This window comes from Xiphophorus maculatus, chromosome 7 (assembly GCF_002775205.1).
Source record: "Xiphophorus maculatus strain JP 163 A chromosome 7, X_maculatus-5.0-male, whole genome shotgun sequence".
NCBI classification, from domain to species: Eukaryota; Metazoa; Chordata; class Actinopteri; order Cyprinodontiformes; family Poeciliidae; genus Xiphophorus; species Xiphophorus maculatus.
In genome coordinates this window covers 13,694,569-13,719,348 of record NC_036449.1, presented here as the reverse complement: position 1 = coordinate 13,719,348, position 24,780 = coordinate 13,694,569, and the positions used below count along the sequence as shown (strand labels likewise).

Here is a 24,780-nt window from a genome sequence, read left to right as displayed (position 1 = left end):
GAAATAGTTTAATTTTATTTTTTCACTCAGCTGCTTTTTGGTACCCATTTAATATTGATTCCTCCTCTCCTCTCTTTTCCTTAACAATCTGCATCGAAGTATTGAAATAGAAACAAGGCGCATCTTAATTCAGGCCAAATTAGTCAGAGAACAATACCCACGCATTCGCCAGTGAGCCCACAGTTTCTCTGATGCCTCCCCCTCCTCAGTTTTCTCTGCTAGCCTCCTCGGAGGGCTCCGGGTGTTCCCATTGGCCGCAGCGGAGAGAGAGGAGGAGGAGACGGACGGACGGCCAGGAATTCCTCGGCTCTCCTCAAATTTCTTCGAACCGCGGATCTCCAGCTCGACTCTATCCGGATAAAATACTCCGACCAGCACCGCTTTTTCTTCCTGCGCGTGTTGTTTGACCGAAACGGTAGGGGAACAAAGATTTTCCTCAAGTTTTTTCGCTCTGGAAAACGGGGTGGAGGGGGGAATACGCGTTCGTTGTACCGTTTCTCTCATCCACCAAACCAAACCTCACTTTCTTCTTTTGCTTCCAGATGTGGAGAAGCGTCGCTGTACTCCTTCTGCTGGCCGTGGCTCTCTGTAAAGCAGAGGTGAGTTTTAGAATGTTAACTTTTTAATATTTAAAATGAGACTTATAAGTTTGGTCTGGCCACTTTGTGACGGTCCATGAAGTAAGACATCCGGGCTTTGTTCACACATCTGGAAAAGGTTGGAACGTGTCCAACTATTACAGCATATTAGTTGAGATTTAATTCAACTAATTCAACTATCAGGGGCAATAAAACCACAACTTTGATCAATCTCTAATGGTTTAGCTAAATTATTACTGGGGGTATTACAGGCATACTGATAATTGTGCTGGGGGGGAGGTGGGGGGGTCCTTCTTGTTTTGGCTGTGAGACACACTCCTCCTATGGTCAGCTGTCGAACAACCATCTCTGAAAAAGCCTCTATGAGACCAGGAAAGTGACAGCATTCAGCTCTATAAAAGGATTGAAGGATGGACTGCTGGCTTAATGGCATCTTGGGCTTCTTTATCAATATTGTAGGATGTTTTGCTGTGAAACCAGCCGCCAGCTGTTCTGAGGGCAAACTAGCACTGTGTTGTCCTAGCATGCCAAACAGCATGTATTTCATGTTAATGAGCTGTGAGAAAACTCACCTGCTGGGTATCACACAGAGGCGCCAAGTCGTAGAACCTTTGCGTAAACACACAGAGGTAATGTACTGTTAGGAGGCCTGATGGGACCACATGAAAAACAGGATGGGTATAGTTCCAATGAGAAGAGGATCAGGATGAGTATTGGTAAGATAATAAGTAAAGTATTACTGTATTTACACACAGAAAAATACATACATATATTATTTGTAATTGCTTTTAATTGAAACAGACATGGGTAATGTACTTGCTGGATCATTAGGGCTAGAATTATATTATCTGTAAGATTTAATCGTAGCTTTCAAGTAAACCTGCTTTTTTCTGCAGAGCAATATTCACTTTCGTTGAACTTCACAAGTTCACTGGTTAGGCTATCTGCTCATGGAGACTACATTAGGGAACAGTGATAATTGCTTACTTTTTTATCACAAGGATTGTGGGATTTATAGTGATTATAATAAACACAATTAAAAATGGTTACAATTTAATTATTATTTGTAGCTATCAGTTAATCAGTGTATAAAGTCAGAACCTTTGAAACGTACCCAATATTAAAATAGATACTTCACCACTAGAGTAACGTAAGCAATAGGTAATCATAGTGTTCAATCATATTTTGAAACATAATCACACCGTTGATGATCTCAAGGATCCAACAGCAGAAGGATAGTTTAAACAGCAAATCTATACAATTAATAAAATAGTGTTTTGGGTTTGCAAACATAACCAATTAGACTTAATTGTTGTCAGCATTCCTTTAATAATAAATATCTTTTTCACAATGGCAATAAACATTAAGATATTAGCAGTTGTGCTGTTAGTAGTTTGGCAACTGGGGTTTTAAAATGATAGCTTAATAACAGCTTATTGTTTTCACACTTTTACTGTTTGTGCATTTAGCTACCACGAATGTGTTCATGCAGCCAAATCTGTCCTTGTGATCTGAAAAAGTGCTGTAGCCTCCTGAAAAACAGTCACTTGGTTGTCAGAAGTGCTATTTTTGAAAATTTATTTTAAAATGTGCTTATTTGGAGTAATCCTATACTTTTTGTTTATTTCTTTAAACGTACGTTCTTTTCTGATGAAATAAAAGCATTCACTTTTCGGTACAGTCTAGAGAGCAAATAAGAATTGCAGCATCAGTGCTAGGAAGTGGGATTGCAATGGGCAAAAAATAAATCTTTTTTAAAGTGTTGCAGTGCAAAAATGAGCAACTAACATTTCCTGGAAGTTGGGTGTATGTGTCCCAAGTGATCGTTTCAAGAATATTTACAGGTGTTCCATCCATAACATCCATCCATCCATCCATCCATCCATCCATCCATCCATCCATCCATCCATCCATCCATCCATCCATCCAATTATAGTTTCCAAGTATTTTATTGATGCTGTAAAAATGATCTCATAATGTATTGAAACCTCTGGGGAAACAATTAAAAGTCTTGAAGCTTGATTTGAAAACCATGTAGAAATCCTGCTTGCTAAGTTTGTTTACATACTAGATATTGACGAAATAAGACAAAGTGAGTTGCAGAGAAAATGCGACAAATATTCAGAAGATAAATTGCCTTCCAGCGTAGTGGTTCTCTCCAGACATCCAGGGCACAGCAGAGGGAGGTTCAACCTTTTTACAACTGCTGTCGAATGAGACGTCTCCACTGAAATGATAGCATCCCTGTGTGGGATTTTCAAAATGGGCTACAGCTCCTAAATGAACCCTCTGGTGGATTTCAGGCAGAGTCTGTACAGTATGTGGTGATCCAAATGTCCTATTGTCCTCAGAACTTTCACTTACATTATTGAATAACACTTGATGTCCTCATATTGTGAAGCCATTGTTGATTTTTTTTCAATGCCTTTGCTATCGACTTTTGCCGCCTTGGTTTGTTGACACAGTGTCATAACAGGAAGTCAAGATAAAAAACCCACCTTAATTTCCTGGGCCCATAATAACAGCTTACATTTCCTTCGCCAAAGTCATAAGTATCAACAGATGTTGCCGGCATCACATCTCTCTAAACTTCCCGAAAGCCAGAACCTACATCTTGGTTGGTAATTCCTTTGCAGCTTAGTTCTAGCTTCCCATGAAAAAAGTAAACAATCTATTAGATAATGGAGTTTTCGGATTCTGGTTCTTCTCACTTATCATATTTGGATGCAAACAGTGTGGATCTTGTTACCAAACTCTTAAAACAAAAATGAGCTGTGTTTTTCCAACACATTCCTTAAAGAAGTACAAATACACACCGTCCAGTCGGCACTTGATGGTGATACCATCGAAGCACACAGCTGTTTTAACACCTGGCTAAAATGCACAGTTACAGGAAGAAGGAATAATTTCCCAACATTTACTTAATTAGAGCCTAGACATTTCAGCTTCTTGCAGTAGTTGCTATAGTCTACTTTTATAGATTCATGCAAATGGCAATTAGTGACTCCATGCTGCAACCATGCCAGGCGTCTTGCTCAACGCCTGGCATGGTTGCCCTCCCTCCTGACCTTCTACTGCTTCTTCTGTCTCTTGCCGGCTGGGCTGCTGAATGCGGCTCTGTTTGTCTTTATTGGATCCATGCTTGAGTCCTGTGAGGTATGGCACGGAGGAGACGGAGCATGAAGCCGGCTGTACTGAATGTAGCAAATGGGGGAGGTATTAGAAAGGCATCCATTCTGCAGAGGTAATTACCTTGATAATATATGGCCTGTTGACTGCCGTGGGAATAGCTTGAACTGACATACCAGAGTGTTGTCCGAAAGAGATCAGCAAGTTGGAGCAAAGTCCCCTCTGAATAAAGCATGCGAGGGGCGGGGGTGTGTTTTCAGGATGTTATAGGTTATAGGTGTTACATTTCCAGAATGTGAAGTAGAAAAAAAAACAGAGTCTTGAATAATGGATGGAAACACAATTTTCTTTGCATTGACTGATGTTTTTATTTGCTGCCATGAGCATAGGCTATTCAACTGAGGACACAACCTCTTCATTTGTTATCAAGGAGAATGGCTGTTTGCTTCTGGAGGTGAGAAATTGCTGCTTTTGAAGATAAGCTGCTCAGAAATGCATCGTGGATGGGTGGCCAGGGTCGGGCCTCATGCAAAGCTCTCTGTAGGCGTGTGTGTGTGTGTTTTTGTCTGCAGGCTGGAAGAGAGATATGCATCTCATGGATAAAATGTTGATGTTTTACTAAAGCACACCGGGAGTCTGATATGTAAAGGAGGTGAGATGCAGGGAAAGGGAAAGTCATAAGAGTTTGCAGCCTCGGGGGACGTGTGAGCGCACATACTCGCGCATAAATAGAGGGAGAGAAATGTTTGGATTACTGTTTTTATGGCATGCAGTGTGATTGTGTTGGGTGGAAGGAAACTGGGGTGGAATGACGCAGTGGTTAATTTTGTTATCGGCGCTCTGGAGTGAAAAAATAAAAATAAAAAAATTATTTCAGCAGGAAGTACGCCCAATAAGGAAAGCGCACATTCTCCACTCTCCACTACTATCAACAAGGACAAAGAATAGAAACTGACTGTTATAGTGGAGAGCAATTAGGCCTGCTTTTCAGCAGGCCTAATTGAGTTGTGGCTCCTGGTATGGGGACCCAACATTGCTTACATGTTGACGCTTGTTCTTGCTCATTCAAGGTGGGCTAAAAATATCTGCCCAGGTGGACAGAACATGAGCATTAGAGGGACGCTGTGTCCTCTCCCTGCAACAGCCTGCTCTAATTACTGGAGCTCAACAGTCGGTCATGGATCCCGAGCAGGGATTGTGCAGGGCAGCCGGTGAGATAGCCTGATGTAAAACAGAGAGGAGACGGAGCCATTGTCAGGCAATTATCACGGGGGGAGAAAGGGAGTGAGGTAAGGGTCGGCTGTGTGAAGAGGAAAAAAGGTGGGTTGGTGCTTTGTGTCGGCCCCTGCAATATCTGTTCTCCTCTTCTTGGCTTGACTTGAAACGAGTCCTTATTTAGCTTACCAGCTGTACTGGTGTCTTATCATTATGTGCACTCTGTACTCACTGGAGCTTTGCTCAGAAATTAACACAATCACATATATATTCATATGCAGTCAAATGACAGACTACATCAATGCCTGAATGAGTAAGAAAAGCACAATAAATATGCTGGAGAGATAAAAACAGGGCCAGCTAAGACGCATTCAATATATATTTATATAGGATGGTGAGCTGAAGAAACTCAGCTAACATGAGCAATATCACAAAAAATCTGAGTTAGAGAAAAAAACACATTAAATGTCTTTAAAATTTAAATTTCTTTTTCCACTTTGTGATAGTGTTCTGAACCTCTTAGTAGCTATTTACAGTTACTGGGTCATTATATATTCAGTGTCTTGAAAAGGAACCAAAACTCTTGAATTGATCATTTTTTTGACACTACAACCATACACTTTACTGTTTTAGTGGGATTTTTACATGACAGGCCAGGCCAAAGTAGCGCAGAATTGTGAAATGGAATAAAAGGATACGTGGTTTTCTCACACTTCACAAATAAAAAATATGCAGTCACCTTTACTTTGACACCTTTAAATATAATCCAGAAGGGACATAATTAGTCATGTGTGATTTTTAAGCTCAGTTTACATTGGCCTGTTCTGGTTTTACAAGAAAAAATCAGAAATGTTTGACAAGCATCCATATTAAACCCTCTAAGTCAATATTTTGTAGAACAGCTCCATTGTAATTAGAGCTGCCAGTTTCTACCAGCTTTGCACTTCTTGACACTAAACATTTACCCTTTTCTTCTTTGCAAAATAGCTCAAGATCAGTCATATCAGAGGTAACATCAATGTTCTCAATTGTATTTTAGTTTGTACTTTGCCTAGGCCATATAGTGCCACATCAATATACTTTAATATAAACCATTTAATTGTAGTTCTGGGTGCATGTTTAGAGTTGTTGTCCTGCCTCAAGTCTTTAGTAGACTCAAGCAAGCTTTCTTCTTTGACTGCGCTGTACGTAGCTGCATCCATCTTCCCTAAACGTCTGACCAGTTATTCTGTTCCTGCTGCAGAAAAGCAACCCCAAAGCATGATGCTGCCACCACCATAAACACAGTTGGATGGTGTATTCAAGATCATGTTCAGTTTTTAATTGCTGTCACACAGTGGTTTTGTATGTTGGACAAAATCTTCGGTTTAGAGCATCTGCACCCAGAGATTTAATAATTACTAAATAGAGTGTTATCTATTTATTTAACTCTATTTAATAATTAGAGTCTTCTCAAGGCAGTTTATTGAACTGGACTTTATTTCAGGATATCCCAATAAAAAGGATATCCCAGAATATTGAAACAAAAAGGAGGCATAGTTGTTGTTTTTTTAAACTTCACATCCTTTTTCTTTTTTTTTTTACAAATATGTGCTACATTGTGTTAGTCAACCACATGAAACCACATCGTCTTCCTCTTTAAATTTCATTCACACACAAAGTCTTGTATCAAACATAATACTGTTATTTTTATTAATATGAATTCTAAAATAACTATCATTTTATTTAAAATTTTAATCTTCAAAGCACATTTGTGAAAACGTTTTCATTAAAGTCCAAGTAGCCTGCGGCAAACAACAATAACACAGAGGCTTACCTTCCATGTGCAGTCGAATGTGTTCTGCTTTACAATCCACTAAAGAGCAAGGGTCTCCTCTACCTTCCTGCTTCTTCCTGCTGATGCTGCCAATATTAAACTTTAAACTTGCTGAAAAACATAACAGCCAAAGGAAGTGGCCACAAAAAGCATGAGCTACTTTTGTGTTGGGATTATCTGTGGCCGTGCTCAAGATGTTCTTCTTTTGTATTTTGATGCATTATTAATGTTAAAGTTACTCCCACCAAAGCACTAAGATATGATTGTAGTAGTGATGTTTGGAAAAATCTGTATTTTTTTTCCCAATAGTGTGAAAAATTTGAGCTGTTTTAGACCTTTTATGTAAGCTGTGTAATCCTAATGACATCGCACAATGTTAGTAATAGTCACAGTTTTTTAACCGCTCTTCTGTAGAACAATGCTGAGGAGCTGCAGGGAGATGTTAATTTTTCATTTGCTCAGGCTTGTGCATTGTGTGTTATCTGCCAACAATGCTGACTGCAAGTATTTTTCTTTTCACACTAAAATGTCAAGCATTTTAATTACTTTAGTTTCTGTGTACACAGGACAAAGTAGAATCCCTTCCCCCTGTCCTTGTTTAACAAAGCAGCACTGATAGGTTGTGTGGCTACTGTGACATTCTGAGCAGATGCTTTGGGGCGTGCTGTTTGTGGGATTAGGCTGAACTCTCAGGGATGCTTGAGATCCCATCAAACTGGGTTCTGGAGAGGTTAGAGGACCAGCTGATTGTGTATTTTGAGTCATTCCTGAAGAAAGTTTGACTGGAGTCCTGCTTCACAGGGGGGGAATGGTGTATCTACAAACTAAAAAAATGACACAATCACTGTGACATCAGGATATAATTTGACAAACATACAACAACAATAATTTCAAAATAAGAGCATGTTTCCAAAGCAGAGACATTTTATTGAAAAATAAATTTCTGATTACTCTTAGATAATTTGGAGACAAATTTGAAATTGAATAATATATCTGCACTACCTACTTGTGAGACATTGAGACATTTCATTCACTTAGTGTGAGAGAGCGAAACAACAGATAACAGGAAGGCTTTCTTTAAACTTAAGAACCTTTAACTCTTGTCTGCCGTGAAATGTGCTGAATTTGTAAATATTCAGTATTCTGTAAATCTCAGAGTTAAGGTAAGGTGCTTCCTCAGGGTTCTGCAACTTTAGTCCTAGAGTTAGTCCTCGAGTGTCACTGCCCTGAAACTTTTGGGGCAGTACCACTCTCCACAAAAGTAGTGAGTGGTAACACACCTAAATCAAATGAATAGTTAATGATCAAGACTTTGCAAAAATTTGCTGACTACTAAGGAGATATCTCAGCCTTTTGATTCAGGTGTGTGGGATCCATCCAAAAGTTGCACTCAAGAAGTTGCTGACCTCAGATCTACATCGTAGATCTCGGATATGCATATATATTTTAGTAATGCTAGCTGTACTACTAAAGCTAGGACTAGTTTAAGATAAATGTTTCTTATAATAATTTGCTTTAAAAACCCTGAACCCTGTTTTACTTTGGAAGTCTGTATTTCCTGGTTATAAAAACTGGATTTTGAAAACTGGCAATAAATTGCTGTGGATATTAGAGCCAGTGAATGTGTGGTATGATTCATCCTCGCAGGCCAACACAACCTTTAAATCCACCCTTCAGCCTGTAAGCCAGGTCTTTTCCCATTACAGACATGTTCTAGCCATTAGCCCCTGTATTGGCCTCAGAGAGGAGGGTAGACAGTCTGTTCATTCCTTTGGTTGCAGTCTGAGCCTAAGCCCTCCCTTCCCATAACCCTCACTTCACCTTCCTCGTAGCGTAAAAAAGGCTCCGACCAGAGCAGAAGTCCATTGAGGTTGGAGGGGGACAAAGCAGAGACAGAAACAGTTGGTCGGCTGGTGAAAGAGAGAGAGATGTAGGTTTTTTGGGTGAAATACAGCATATATGGAAAGAAGGGACAGCTGACGAACAGGAGGGTGAACAGGGCTGGGGGTAGGGCTCTTTCTTATGTCCTGGTGACGTTTTAACTGCTTGCAGATGTAGCTCAGCCCAGACTATGACTTATTTCCTGCTTTGTTTAGCCTGTCTTTGTTTCCAGTTTTGCCACGTTATGGTTCTTTTTCTCAATTCTTGTTTCAGTTTCTTTCGAGGTTCAGTCACCAGGTTTAGGCTCTGACAAAAAAAGGCCAGGACTTGGGTGGGTGTAAAATAACAGACTGCAGACTGAGGTGACATCATCCTGTCCGTTGGTGCATTCCTTTCACACCGAAGAAAGAACCAAGAAGACTGAAGGAGTGTAAATCGGTCATCCTTTTGTTTCTGCTGGCTCAATCTCAAACCTTGCGCACCCAAGAGAGAAAGGCAGAGATCCCCCGCTGAGATCATGCAATGCCCTCAAGTTTTTGACCTCATTAATTCAAGGACATACCCTGTCTTTTCTGCTATAAACTGCCAATCAGTTGTCGTTTAAGCCAACAAACGCTCACCAGGAGTTTGATCCCATGGGAAGCGTGCCAGTGGATTCTGTCATTTTGGGGTTTGATTAAAGATTTTCACTGTACGTCGGTTCTCAAGTGGCTCCGTGGTACAGAAAAAGTGAGTCAAGTGCAGATAAAGTTGATTAGATTCAGGTCCTGAGCGTTTGGGAGGGTGGGGGTGTAAATTATTGAGCCACATCTTTCTGTAATAACTACTAACTAGAGCGGATGATAAGCTTGTCATGTTTCTCCCATGTGTGATGGATTAGGCCACAACTCGCATAAATTCCTTAAAGGAGAAAACTGGAATGTAGTTCAGAGGGTGTGAAGTAAGATATTTTTTTTTCTGGCTGTGCTCTATTTCACTTCTGGTAAATTCTGCTTAAGGAGAAGTGAGAAGGAGGTCTTAATGCTCAAGCTTAACCCTAAAATGTTCTTTTCTCTGTTACCGTGAGCAAACGTCTCATAAAGCTGTCGAGCGGTTGGATTGCTCAGAGCTGAAGGGGAATAACGGGAAATGTTGGAGAGGGGGAGAGCGGGGGCATTTCCTCAGCATCTGACCCAGATTCGGAGAAGTTTTTGGATCAAGACGAACGGTGTTGGACATCAGTTGAGGCAAAACATTGCTCAGGAATGCAACCCCCACCCAATGTTCTCATTCTTCCAACTCTTGCCTGAGTTAATCTCTTTTTTTCATTTTATTTGTGTCGTTTTTCACTTCAGATTTTTTTTTTAAACATGGTTAAAAAAAACACTATTAAAAACGTGGTTTAAAAAATACAAGTATAGGCTTATGGTTTTTAGGTTTTTAGGTTTCTAGTATGTGTGTGGTTTTTTGCAGACATAACACTTTGGTTTCATTTTTATTTGTTGAATTATGACTCAGTGGAATATGAAGTGTGTGGTGTTTCACACTCGAGCCTAGATTTAGATACCGTAAGAATTTGGTTAAAACCAGATCATTTTTACATTAAAACCCAGCAAAGAGGTCACTTTCTTTTTAAATTGACTGTATAGTTGGGAAACTCCAGGTTGCATGTTTATTCCTGTCCAAATCAGAAATTAATTTCCTTTGTGCTAAAATTATTCATTTTAGCTGTGATAGACATAATCTTTTATTTTTAAAAAAAATACATGCAGTAAAAGTATTGATTCCCTTCACAAGTTAATGCTTCATTTTGTACCAATGTACTTAACCATTGCATATTTGTTTTTCTTGGAAGTTTATTATTTTAAGGTTTAGTGTAATTATTAGTTATTAAATAATTAATCTTCATTAATCAGGGATTAATAATCCTTAAAGTTATTCAAGCCTCTTGTAGAAGTAAATATAATTTTATGTTGACCTATCATTTTGTATCACATCATATTTTCACTTGTTTAGTTCTGATCTCCTTTAGGGCAATTTAAAAACAACAATGACTAAGCCCAACAAGCTCACAGTTCCTGGTAGATAATTTTTATGAGTCATTTCACCATGTTTCAGTAAAGCAGAATATATAAAATTACTTTATGTCAAGAATGTGCAAAGTCTTTTTCTGGCAGGTATGATTTGATGCACGATCAGTACAGAACATCACAAAAAGTTCTCTTTTTTTTTTTTTTTTTTTTTTTTTTACAAAAAGGGTCGGGTATGAAAAAATCCCAAACCACAAAATTTTAAAAAGTGATAGCTTGAAATAACAGGCACAATGTGAAATAGCCCCAAAACACTAAAGTTCTGGGCAGGTTAGTGGGTTGTATGCTGCTCATTTTGCCATTTTCTCCTTTTCATTATTGTTGGTCTTTTCATGCCTGATCTCCTGGGGTATGAGAGAGAGTCAACACTGCTGGATGTTTCCATAATACACTGCATAACTTTGTGTCACCTTGAGATATTTCAAACCCAGTCTGACGACTGATTTAATTTGAAGTAATTTTCTCTAATCTTCTTATAGTCCACTGCATTACAATGGACTGTTTAGCACCAGTACATATGCCCTTTTAGCAGGAGGATAATTAGAGCTATTTGGTTTGCATGGTCAGAGTCCGTCATGTTTTATAGTCAGCTGACCCAACAAGGGTTAGAACTGCACTTGAGGAATTCTCAACAGATTTAGATCTGGGTTTTGACAGGACCACTCAAATCCATAAAAATGCTTTGGTCCTAATAATTTGATTGCATTAATTGCTGTATGTTTAATGTTGCCTGTTGATTATATTTAGCTCCATCCAAACTGCCATTAACTCTGTCCCTTCTGAAGAATATCTTCACAGCATGATGATGCCACCACCATGTTTTGCCACACAAATGCAGTTTTCAGGGTGATGATTTTCTGCCACACAGAGCAATTTCAATGCATTTTGTTTGAGCTATCTTTTATTTAGGAGTACCTGTTTAATGGAACTGAATACAAATGTTTACCACTTTTTTAGATTTAAAAAACCATATATCATTTTGGTTTATTTTCCCGAAGGACACACCACTCTCAGTTTTTCTATAAAATGAAAGGAAAGTTAGTGTTTTAATAGTTAAACTGATGTGGGTGCTTTACTAAACTGTGTGCAAAAGGAACAAGCTGAATTTCTGTTGCAGTGATTTTTTGTTAAATTACAGTAAGCTGGCAAAGCCAAAAGAAAACTGTTTAAGTTGATTAAATGAGTCTCTCCATTATCAACGTAAAAGCTACTCTCAGCATTTAATAAGCTTATTTTATCATTATCATGTTTGCTGGAGCTGCCGGATGCTTACAGTCACAAGGTCAATGTTTTCTGTGCTAATGATAGGCAGGGTGCATTGTGGGACTGAATTTGTGGCATTTGTAGAGTGACTTCCTCAGGACAGAAACATTGATCGGCTGCCTTCAGACACATGCATGCATGCACAAAACATGCACCCACGACCAATCTGCACCGTAACTCTGTCTTGTGTACTTATGTCTAAAAATATTAGAACACATGAAAGGCTTTCTCACAAATGTGGCAGTGCCCACATTTTTTTATTCTTTTATGTTTCACTGCCTCCATCTTCATCAGCAGAGCAGGATATTTTACTCAAGTCTTCCTAGGATTCATATATGGGCAGAACTCAAATTGATATTCCCATCACAGCTTCCATTTCTTTTTTTCCAGCTCACTTATTCTCCTCCCTTGTCTCATTTTGAAACTCTCTTGGGGAGGTTCACTGGGTATAAAAAAAAAACTTTTTTATATTTTAATCTACTTAGAGCCTTTAAATAGTTTCCTGCTGCTTACACTGAAAAGTGGCAGAATTGAGAAAAATGAGCAATGCACTTTATGTGTACAGTCAGTAATTAGCACAAGGGGGTTTGCTTTATGAAGAACTCATTTTATTGTTTTTATGATCCACTGAGCAACAATCTTTATGATCAACATTAAATGGGAGGAGAACATGATTTACTGAGTGAAGTAGGAGAGTCCCTGTGGTTAGAACTGTCTTGGTGACAACTCTATGCTTTCTTTGCACTGCCTGCTCTGCTGATGATTGAGTTAATGCTTTCAGCATTATCTTACAAAATAATGTTTATGGAAAATCTTTGTCACATTTGCACTAATAGATTTTCCCCTACATTCGTCATTTTTTAGTACTTTTTATAAGTATTTGCCTCTGTGCAAGGGGGTAGGAGAAGAGTGTAGGCTCCACTGTCTGTAGGTGAAGTAGGTAGTTATTTATTATTTATTCCCCACTGTGTGAAACCACATACTTCTCTGCAAGCACTCTGATTAATTTAATACCAATATTGCAAAAACTAAGAAAGTCCCTACTTGTGCTAAAACTCTATGCTAATTTAAACAGTTAGAATAAGTGTATCTGCATCATTTGTTATTGTTAGTTTGGAACATAGCCTTGATGAAAAATATAAATACCCATAAATTCTACTTCTTTTCAAGAGCTTATATTTACCTGTTTGTCTTTCTGCTCCTTAAAAAGTAACACTAGTGCAGCAAACGGTTATTAGCTGGGAGTTTAGTTGGTGCCAACAGTCATGCAGCTCGTAGCTTTGCCAACTGGAGTTTGCTCAAAGGTAGTCCAAAGTGCATCTTTTAACAACCACTTATTTACTTTTCATTTTTTTTGTTCTTATTTTAAAGTATAGCATAGTTTGAAAATTGGACATGCCTGATATAAACCGAAGCACGACTGTGCATCGTGTCATACATTTGAATGTGATGATTCTCCACACCATGAGCTGACTGTGTTGTTATTTTAAGAGGAAAGCGTCTTTTTAAATGGCACTTGTGATTCTGGTGCAAAAATCAGCAGTCATTGTGTTGCAGCCAGTTTCATCATGCAGTATTGCTGTCAGTCGGGGATGATTTATAGCAGAAGAAGGCTTGTAATGGATGTTTTTTTTTTTACTTAATCCATCTTCCAGCATCACAGCTATAATTTCTGGGTTAAAATAAATTCTAACTAGTTTAATATCTTGAGATAATTATATAATTACACAGCTACCAAGACAAACTTGGAGTTTCATTTGCTCAGGAAATTCTGAGACATTGGTAAAATGAAACTTTTAACAGTGAAGTGTGATAGCTATAAAATGAGCTTGACATATGTGACAGTGATAAATAAGGCTAGGAACGATGTGTCTGCGTTATGGTCCTGGTTTTTGGGTTGAAATAAATATATGATCTAAAAACAATTATTCCGAATGTCTCAGGAATTACTCTGGGTCTAAAATAAGTTTTTCTAGTCTAAAATTAAAAGATGAAGTTGTGTTATACCTCAAAAAACAAGCTTTGTTTTTTGAGGTATAATCAGAATAAAATAACCTTTAGATATTTTATCTTGATTTAAGAAAATAAGAAAACTAGCAAATTCAGCACATAGCATACAGTAGTAAGATTAACACCTTGTTGCTAGATAATTTTATTAAAAGTATTTTTTGTGACTAGAGCTTTTGTGTGTAGAGCTACAGTATATGTCCCTCATTGTTGCTGTACTCTGTGATGATACAACGTTTGGACATAAATTTGTAGTATTTTTTTTACTACAATCACTAAACTTGCTGATAAAAAATAATATTTACACATAAATAATGTTTTTATTCCTGCTAGGGAACTGTTCAGATGAAAGGCAAAGTACTCCCTGGGTCACTAGGGCATGACAGGAAGGAATAAACAAGACTAACAGGCATTCACACAGTTGACCTAACATGATTTTTGAACTGTGGGAGGAAGTTGGAGTACCACGGGGGAAACCCATGCCAGTACAGGGAGAACATGCACACTGCAGAAAGGCCAGTCAGGATTTAAACCCAGGGCCTTATTGATAAACACCATGTTTATTGTATAACAGATGTTTAAGAGTATGTAAATGTTCATAGGGTTTAATATTACCATTCAAATACACCCTCAAAACTAAGACTATCACGAATCCAATAGTGGATATAAAGAACTCCATGTCCTTGTTCTTGTATGCACAGTGAAATCTAAATGGTCAGGCAAGATTTGTGGCCACCTTTCCTTGTTCAGAGAAGGTGGGATTGCAGTCATTTTTGTTCTTTGCCATCTACAGACTTGTGTCAGTCATAAACTCAACTATTTTTGCTGTAATCACACTTTGCCATCATATCAACAGGGCTGCCTGATGGTCTGCTCTGTAAAATCTCCCCAACAAGAGCCTGCACATGTCTTCACTATGGCAACAACCCACTTGAATAATCAAAAGCCTCCATGTTCATTAGCTAAATGTCAGGGATCTTCTGCTCAGAGAGGAACGGGCTGGCAGACACACATCTACGTTTGTAGCAGCTTCATCCGAGGAGTTCCTCCATTATTCATGACCTGTGAGTGTTTCCACAGGTTTCAACAGGCCTCCAGCCCATCTGTGTCGAACAAACTCAATAGTTCAATATGCTTAGGGCCTCGTAAATCGCTTTGAAGATTTTCCATGACCTCATCTTATGAGTGCACATTTGTGTGTGTGAACTGCACAAGGAAATGAGCAAATCCTCTCATAAGTTTTAAGGTAAAGGGTGATGCTTCAACCCCCCTCCAGCCTCTGAATCCATCCGTCTACATTTATCATTAGAGCGTTTGCTGCTCTGAGACAACAATCTACCCTTTTTTTCAGTCCTACATACCAAACTAGGCTGTCATAAACTCTCAGTCATGGAAACTTGGGATCCAGCTCACGTGTCATCAGAGCATCAAGTTTTCTGCTTTGTTCGTTCAGGAAACAGCCGCTTAGGGAGGAGAAGTGGGGAAGGAGGGAATGGGAGTGGAGTCTGGAGACAAACAGAGCAGAAAGGATTTCACACAGTATGGGAAAACACAGCTCAGACTCCAGATGTGGAAACACCCTACATAAACACACCCTCACACACGCACACACACAAAAACAAGTAAGCTTAAATACTCCCACAAATATACAAAGACGCACTGAGAAGGAGGTAGCGGGGGTCAACAAACAGTTCTGGAGGCTCCGCATGGCATCTTGTGATTGGCTGGTCTGCAGCAGAGGTGACCTCATTTCTTTAGCCTGCTGGCAATGTTCAGAAACAAAGACTTTAAACAACAAATGAAAGGAATAAACATGAGAAAATGAGAACAACTTCATGCAAGTGAAAACCCTAGAGCACACGAGTGAATGTGTTCCATACAAATGATCTCTGTTCTAATCCTTTTGTGTTTTAGTATTATTTTCACAAAAACAGAACAATTTTACAGAGCCTGGCAGAAATAATCACACCCCTAGAACTTTATACATTTTGTCTTGTTACAAGCACAAACGTCACTGCATTTTATCAGGAATTTAATGCAACAGACCATCGCAAAGTAGAGAACATCTGTATAATGAAAGGATTTTTAAAATACTGAACACTGTACTACTTTAGCAAGGCATCCTATGTATAGGATTGCTCTATTATGGACTTCTTAAAGGTTGTTTACTCTCAGATAGCCTGTAAAGCAAAGTGAAAGCACTCTCTCACTCCAAACAAGACATTGTGTTTTATTCCCCAAATGCAAAATATGCTCGTTAATCTTGTTTGAATGCCGTCGGCACGGTTACATCTTCCTACAAACGCAACAGCACCACCCAGTGCGTGAAAGCAGAATGCATTTCTAAAGTGTCCGCTCCTGTGCTTCTCATGCAGGAGCTGCAGAGCAAGGGCAAAGTTTGTGCCAATGTGTTCTGCGGGGCCGGCAGAGAGTGCGCAGTCAACGAAAAGGGGGAACCCAGCTGCCTCTGCATTGAGGTAAACGCCGCCTCTCGGCTTGAGTTAATCGTCCATGTGCAAGCACAGCCAAAATACTAACTTAATCTTTTTTTTAAAATTTTGCTTAGCTTTTATTTATATCTTCATGTCTCACTTTGCAGAGCTGCAAGCCCCATAAGAGGTCAGTGTGTGGCAGCAATGGTAAGACCTACAGGAATCACTGCGAGCTCCACAGAGATGCTTGTCTGAGCGGCCTGAAGATCCAAGTGGCTCATGATGGACATTGTCGGGGTAAAGAACAGCGCAAAGCAGAAGCTCAATTAGTTGTTTTCTCATAAAATTTCTAGAAATGATTCCCTGCAGCTATGAATAACACATTCAAAGCTGTTTCTATTGAAAGGAATCAGTAGTTATTAGTGTCTGTCCCTAATATTTATCAGACTTTTAAAATAGATTTTCAGGTTTTGATCTCCTGGTCACTAATCAATTTCTGGTATTTTAATTGTTTCATTTGTAGTTCAGACGTTTGGCTATGCTCACCTCATTTCTGCGTCAAAAGAAACAAATCTCTAAAAATGATTTTTAAAAAGTTACTTTTAGGGTAGGCGACATATTGTCTTGCAATAAGAAATGAAACACAGTCTTTAGGCTCTTTAATGTCAATGCTTTCTGATACATCCATGACTTCAAATAAGTCAGTGACAGCAGGAAAAAAAAGTCCACGTTTTTACAACTGTGCGCCTAATATATGATGCTACATATATTTGTTAGATAATAGTCAGGGTGGCAAGAGACTCTTCAGCAGACTTTGAATATGCTGCAGGTGCAGATAATTGTTCACATGGTAAATGAGGTGAGAAGCATGTGTGACCTCTGAGCTGGCTCATATCCTTCGCCCTGATAATGTGGGGTGAATGAGTTCGTGGTGAAACATAAAACGCTACCACACAGTGCTGCACTGGATCACGCCTCAACTCTACTATTAACGCATTAAACCACAGCATCTTATCTTGAGTGAACTTTTCGCTTCTCACACGACGGCGTCATTATTTTATTGCAGACTTGAACTTTGACCAGAGCCAGACGATTCAAAGTAGGTTCTCAAGATCATTGTGTCACTCAGGAGGCCTTTTTCCCCCCCTAAGCCTTAATGGTTCATTGCTCATTGTTCAGCTGCAACAAAGTTCTTCTCCATCAATGTTGCTTTACATTTTGTGGTTTATTTCTGTTTTTTTTTCCAATATTTAGAAAAGAAAACAGACCAAGCAGCTGCCAGCCCAGGTGAGTTGGTATTTGTATGCACCCAGAACACTGCATACTTATTGGCTTCCCTGGTAAAAACATAAAAAAAAACCTTTATACAATGCCCATAAAAAGTATTTTCCCCCATTGTTTTACCATTCTTATTGTTTTTTCAAAACAATCATGATGAACAAAATGTTCCTTTTGTGATAAAAGAAATAGCAAAAAAAAACTTTTATTGTCCAAGTAAAAACTGATTTCTACAAAACAAAATAATGACAATCAAATAAAAGCACTTAACATAAAATAAGACACTGCATATTCATCCTCAAAACAGTTGTGTGCGATTATGTTACTGTAATATAACATTTGTTAATTTGAAAGCTTTTTACACATCCTTATCTGAAAGTTTTCTGCAGATTTTCTGCAAAAATCAGGAATATTTTTTGTAGCCGTGTGATTTAAATTTTTTTTTTTTTAAGTCTACACAGTATTTCACAGAAGGTCTTCATTTTAGTTTTACCCCTTATGTAAAATGCAATTCCTTTAGTTTAAAGTTTAATGGAGTGGGACAGAAGTCAACTGGGAAAATGCTTTCAAGATAGCATTTATTATTCAGATGGATATTAAACCTTATGACCTTTGGAAATGCTTCCTCTGCTGCAGTGGTGTGCTACGCTGCTGACCGCAATGAGCTGAGGGGTCGTGTTATCCAGTGGCTGCAGACTGAAGTCGTCCCTGACGGCTGGTTTGCCAAGGGATCCAACTTCTCTGAAATCCTCCTCAAATACTTCAAGGTGGGATTTTTTGTGCACATCACTGATCTTACTCTGTTCAAGCGTCTCTCATACCCAGCCGTAATATTTGCCTTGCTCCAACCTCCCAGATTGCGATTGCCGAGTCAGACTGGATCCAATTATTTTTTGTTACAGACCTTTCAAACATGAGCACTGGTTATAATTCAGTTTAATGAGGACGTCTGCTCTGCAGAGGAGGTCTTCCCCCCCACTACTCCTCCCGCCTCTTAATTGACTGACTTAAATTACATTAAAGCTTAAGAGTAGTTTTCTCTTGGAACAGTTTGTTAAAAACAAAAAGGATTTATACTCTTATCTGGATTGGGTAAGTCTTTTAAAATTTGGTTGCTTTAATTGTTTTAACGGTCAGTGACTGGTGAAAAATGAGTTTCAGTGCCATTTTTGTAAAATTTTGAACTGAATTAAAAACTGATATTTACATCAATAGTATAATTAGATATACATCTATTGTGATCTGACATTAAACTTTCAAAAATTACACTTTTTTTGGTTTTATCTGTTAGGCTTACAAAAAAATGAATGAAAGACTTTAACTGACTGCAATTCATAATTTTCCATACATCTTCCTTGTATTTGGTGGATTTTAATTTAAATTAATTATCATGTACATGATTTTGATATCCTTCTGTCACTGTAGTTTCCTCATGATGCTATCTATTTTGTGAAGTTCTCCAGTCCCTCCTGCAGCAAATACTCCTAAAACAAAATGCTTCCATCCCTGTGCTCCACTGTTTGGTTGAGATTCAAAGACTAACAAACTTCCCACTTTTTCCTTCAAATGTAAAAATGGTCACTGTTTCATCTTCACCAGACAGACTCCAGAACTGAAGAATTTGACCCTGAGTGCATTTGCAAAATGTAATCTGACTTTGTATGATGCTTTTGGAGTAAAGCCTTATTTATTACAGAGGAGCTTTTCAGCCCATGTCAATGCAGGACTTGTTTCACTGTGACTTTTCCTTTTATCCGAGTATTGATATTGACATTTCTTAATGAAATAAATTCATTTCTGCCTCACAGAACTGTTGATGGAACTGGACATTCTTATGCTAATCTGTCAGTGGCTTCAAAAGCCATGATCATCATCTGGACTTTTCCGAATTGTTTAAAGGCATAGTAATCTTTGTGTATGCAAACTACTTACTTGCAAAATTTAATTAATAGAAATGATTTTGATTATACTGACTAACCCAAAGCAGGAAAGATTCAGTTGTATTTCATTTGGGACAGTAAGAAACGGAAGATCACACGTTTTCATGACAGTGTATGAAAATATCAGATTTTAGATGTTTATTTTGTGGCTATGTTGCCCTGCAGAAACAGTAAAGCAAAAGCTTCTCTGTTGGCAGACAATATTTTGGTGCAAAGATCCCATTTTATTCAAGTAATTGGTATTATTCAGAAAAAGCCTCAACCCACTCATCTTTAAGAAAATGAAAAGAGACATGCTTTACATAAGGCACCTGCTTTCAGGGGCTACATGTTCACTTCAAATCAGAATTACAGCATGAGTGCCTAAAAATGTTCAGAAATGGATGCATAATGGTTTATCCCAGGTTGCTCCAGGACACATATAGCTCTTAATTGTTCATCTGTTATATTCATTATATTCATCCCTGTTTCTGCAGTCATACGACAATGGCGATTCTCAGCTCGACTCCTCTGAGCTGCTCAAATTCATCCAGCACAACGAGTCGGTTGGAGAGCTGCAGTCCTACGCGGACCAGGAGAGCAACAAGCTGCTCAGGTCAGTGGGCGTTTGTTGATTCACATGCTTGCATAAGTCTGTACAGTGAGGTCGGGTTGGCAGAAACAACACTTCTTTTTTCCAGGTGTTGCCAAATATCCGCTCTCATAGTGGTACTCTGAGCTGGATTATGTTTGCTGTGGTACTATTTTGAGAAAGCTTGATGAAACCTGTCAGAACCAGAGCGAACAGCACTGAAGGCCACATGTAGTCACTTACTAAGGTGTCAGCATCTGTACCCTGCTCAATAAAAGCCTTCTCATCTAAAGTGCCTTGCAGCATGATGTATTCCTCTTAAACTGTTTCACATTTTGTCCTATTACTACAAACTTCACTGGGTTTGATTGATTAGGTTGCATAACAATAACATTGGCTGCAATGCTCACAAAACATAGACAGTACAAGGCTGGGAAACACAGCTGCAGAAAGCTTCTTTAAGCCCGCCATGAACTGCTGGAACAACTGTGTTAGTCAGAAACAAAGGGAAGATAAATAAAGCAAACAAGCCTAATCTTTCAGCAGGAGTATAACTCCAAAACATGCACATAACAACATGCACATGTTGTTATGTGCCTGTGAAAGCTAATCTTATGTTAATATCTGCATGTTTGTTTGTTTCTCATATAGGAGCCTTTGCATCGACGCCCTCATTGAGCTCTCGGATGAGAACGCTGACTGGAAGCTGAACTTTGATGAGTTCCTCAACTGTCTGAAGCCTGGTTTCAGCCCACCAGAGAAGAGTGAGCTGAAAGAGATTCTTTTAAAAAAACAAAGAAACAATAAAGCTACACTGAATCCTCGAAGATTCCAAAAATAACTCTGAAAATGAGCTCTCCAGTCCGTGTTTTCTTTTCCTTAAGAATCTGGAATGCCGTCTGCTCAGTCAGTCATCTGGTGCGGATGTATCTGGGATAAAGTTCACAGGAAGCGGAGGCATTACTCTGTCAGCCAGTCAGCATGGAGCACTGATCCCTATGGCTACCTCAGATTCAAGGGCAAACGCACACAAACATATTTTGGCTCGCTGACAAGCATTTTAAAACTCCAGCTTCCGCACACGCTCACACTGGTGAAAGGAGTTCTGTAGGTTTTTGAATCTGCTTTTGTTTTATTTCCTATCATAATCATTTCACAAAACTTTATGACCTGCGTAATTAGCCGCCAAATCTGCTGACCATTCATGACTAAGCTAAAACTCGAGTTTGCAGTGAAGTTGCGAGATGACATGGCATCCTAACATGCTGACAAGCCATGTTTGTCGAAGCTGATATCTGCAATGCCTTTTTACTGTCCCTCTGCAGCCGTTCACAATCTGTTCTCTTGGCTCATCACTCCATGCATTTTTGCAGAATGCGCCCTGGAGGACGAGACATACGAGGACGGGGCAGAGACCCAGGTTGAATGCAACCGCTGCGTCTGCGCGTGCGGCAACTGGGTCTGCACTGCGATGACCTGTGGTGGTAATGATCTGATCTACTGCTAAGAATCGTTGGAGCAATTCGAGGTATCCGCTTTACCTAACACATGCCTCTTGACCTTTTCTCTTTTATCTGTCCAGACAAACAGGCGGCAGTGGGTGAGTCAGCAGATGCTGAAGCAGAAATGACAGAGGAGGAGTGGAACCTCCGCGTGGCTGAGCTCAACAAACACCAGGTTTGTATCTCTAGTGTGGAAATCGCTCTTTGATAACCTAGATGAGTCAGATGAGTGACAAGTTTATCAAAATTATAAGTCGTTTCTGGGACAAAATTATCCCCACACAAAAATTAGTTCACACAATGTTGTTTTGACTGTCCTTCAAATAACAGCTGCTCACAGAATCAAACTAAAAGTGTGAAACAGGTAAACCTTTTATGGATGCAAGCTCGACTAAAAACCCACCTGTTTAGGATTGTATTTGAAACGTAATCAATTACAAATTTATTGATGGAGCCTGACTTAATGTCATGTTTTGATTGTTGATTCTATGTTGCATTGTGTTTGATATGATGTAAAGCACTTTGAAATGCCTTGCTGCTGAAATGTGCTATACAAATAAACTTTGATTGATTGATTGATTGATTGCAAATATTCCTTCTGTGAACTCTGAACTTGGTGTGTTTCTGGACAAAGAACATTGGAGTCCAAACCCTTCACTGGCACGAAACAATAGATTAAGGATTTAGTTCATGTAAGCTTTAATGTGACCCTGACACAGTGAATCTCACTATCGGTAGCTTTATCACCACAGGCATATCAAGATAAATCAAACACTTGGGAAAAAGTGATGTTACCTCAATTAGAGCAATAAAACTGGGTCATATGTATGAAACAGATAACAGACAGCAGATAAAAATCATCGCTAGCCTTTCTTATTCTCCTGTGGCCTTCTGATGTAACAATCTATACTAAACTACACTAAACTAATTCCTTTATAGCAAAACACTATGTAATGTTATTCAGCTGGGTTGGTAGTGTGTATGCTTACTTGCATGTGTAAATGAGCTTATGATTCTCAAAAGGTGCCTCCAGGGGTCTGGCTGGAAGCTTTTGCTGAGTCAGCTGGGTTGTGTGCTCTGTACCCCACAGAGGAACAATTTGCAAGGCCACAGCACACAGATGTCATTGTGAGGGAATCATTTTTGACAGAGGGACTCTAAGCTCACCTTTCAAACATAATCATGTTTCCAAAAAGTTGTAGAGCCGTGGTAAATGCCCTAGAGACCTGACAGAGGCAGGTTTGTCTTTGTGTGACCTCTTTTTTTTTTTTTTTTTTTACTGATACCAATGAAACCTTGTTCTGTTTCATAATTTCAAGTTTTAACAGTTGGACTAAATTTACTAAATAGCAAACGCTACCTTTTGTTTATTTAGATGTCAAAGAAAGTTTGATATTGCAAATAGATCGTGTCTTCTCCAAACCAGAGTTGTGTGATTGACCAGATTAGCTGCTCCAAAAACCTACAGAACCCCTTTTAATCAAAAGGGACTGTAAAATATTTTCAAATTGGACAGAATTAAGTGTCCTAACCGTGTCCTAATGACCCCACCATCCTACCTAAAAATGTAACAATTAAGGCCCAAATTTATTATGACATCCATGCCCATGATGAATGGATAAAAACTGCATTATGAAAGAATAAATTGAAGCTTTCTTGGGTGTCTTCACAGATCTACTCACCTCATTTTTTGTTTCATTGTCTGTTTTTGTCTCTCTCGTTATTTTTGTCTTTAAATGCAGGAAACGGTTGAGAAGATGAAGGCCAGCACAAAAGAGGTCTGAGTGAGGACACTTAAAAAAAGAAGAGGATGCGTGCCATCACCCTTCTTTAATACTTGACTTCCCTGGCAAACAAGTTTTATCCTAGTTTTATGTTTCCCTTATATGTTAATTATTCATTATTTTTGCAGTGTTTAAATGTTTGCTGTATCTGTTTGTTTCAAGGGCATTCTGAATGGAAGCAGATCGCCTTTTGCTCAGTGCTGTTACGTTCGATTGTATTACTGCGCCCCTAAACTAGGGCTTTTTTTTTTATTACTATCTTTATATACTTTTTACATTTACTACAAAAGAAAGAAGTTGCAGCTGTTTTGGGATTTATATGTTTGTGCTATTGAAGGTGGTAAAGGTAGAAACTTAAACTTGTTGAAATGAGAGTATCTGGTTTGAGAGTTTTTAAGAAGGTAAAGCTACTTGCTATTTTATTGCCGTAGAACTGCCACTGTGGCCACCGCTACAACCACTGTACTTCTTTCTTTCCTCCAATCTTCCCTTAGTTTACTAAAAAGCAGAAATACTGTATGTGTAACTTTATGCTTTCATTATAGTTTTTCAGCAAAAAAAAAAAATTGTTTCTGTGTACAATGTGTTATTGGCTTGTGTGGGTTGAAATCCACCCTTTATTACCATGTGATGCTTGGACAAGTTTGTTTTTTTTGTTGTTGTTGCTTGAACTTTTCCCTAACTGTCTGTCTTTTTTTGCGACGAGCTGCACCTCAAGGAGACCTGATCTGAGTGTTACATGGTGAGAACTGAAACCAAAGCCGTGAAGAAGTGTTTTGATGAACGATGTACAAAGTTATCCAGGTAAAACGTTACTCTGGACCCAGCAACAACACTATACCTGTGCTTTCAAAATCACTAACAGAAGGACTAGCCTCAGCTGAAGTAGCATAGACGTACTAGTTATCTGGGTGCAAATAAAATGTATGCGTGTGTGAGTGTGTGTGTGTTGTGACCTTGGAGTAGTTGGTCTTATTTTATGTGTTCATTTGTATCTAAATTGAGGTGTCGACCAATACACGAGTGCCTTAGACCTGCAAACAGTATCAGCCTCTAAAAAGAATGAGAGTGGGCGATGCTTAAGTTCAGCAGTAAACCACTGCTTTGTAACTCTGTCTGATAAATGATTGTGTGAATGTTGCATTATTAGGTGTGAGCTACATCTTTCTATTCCACAAAAAGTGCAGACTGTAAGGAATGTATGCCAATAAAGCCCTTACACCACAACGCTATTTTCTCTGTTTGTTTTGAGCTCTTCTACCTGCCAAGAGTTTATTGTTATAGACTCTGTGAA

The 24,780-nt window shown here is 38.9% G+C and overlaps 1 protein-coding gene across 1 annotated transcript; it reads left to right on the top strand.

The window, feature by feature from the left end:
• Positions 1-242: 242 nt before the first annotated feature.
• fstl1 (follistatin like 1) lies at positions 243-24,713 on the top strand. Its single transcript, XM_005799310.3, has 11 exons — positions 243-415; positions 543-599; positions 16,355-16,456; positions 16,579-16,708; positions 17,666-17,698; positions 18,326-18,456; positions 20,106-20,224; positions 20,852-20,964; positions 21,574-21,684; positions 21,783-21,877; positions 23,445-24,713. Exons 2-11 carry the CDS (start codon positions 543-545, stop codon positions 23,484-23,486), a joined length of 933 nt encoding a protein of 310 aa, XP_005799367.1. The 5' UTR covers positions 243-415; the 3' UTR covers positions 23,487-24,713.
• Positions 24,714-24,780: the final 67 nt, after the last annotated feature.

What these genes read in the sequence shown, in the direction of transcription:
- fstl1 (XM_005799310.3), top strand. Translation starts at nt 543, where the DNA reads ATGTGGAGAAGCGTCGCTGTACTCCTTCTGCTGGCCGTGGCTCTCTGT. An exon ending in TGGCTCTCTGTAAAGCAGAG is followed by an intron (nt 600 to 16,354) that starts GTGAGTTTTAGA and finishes CTTCTCATGCAG; the next exon opens with GAGCTGCAGAGCAAGGGCAA. An exon ending in TCATGATGGACATTGTCGGG is followed by an intron (nt 16,709 to 17,665) that starts GTAAAGAACAGC and finishes TCCAATATTTAG; the next exon opens with AAAAGAAAACAGACCAAGCA.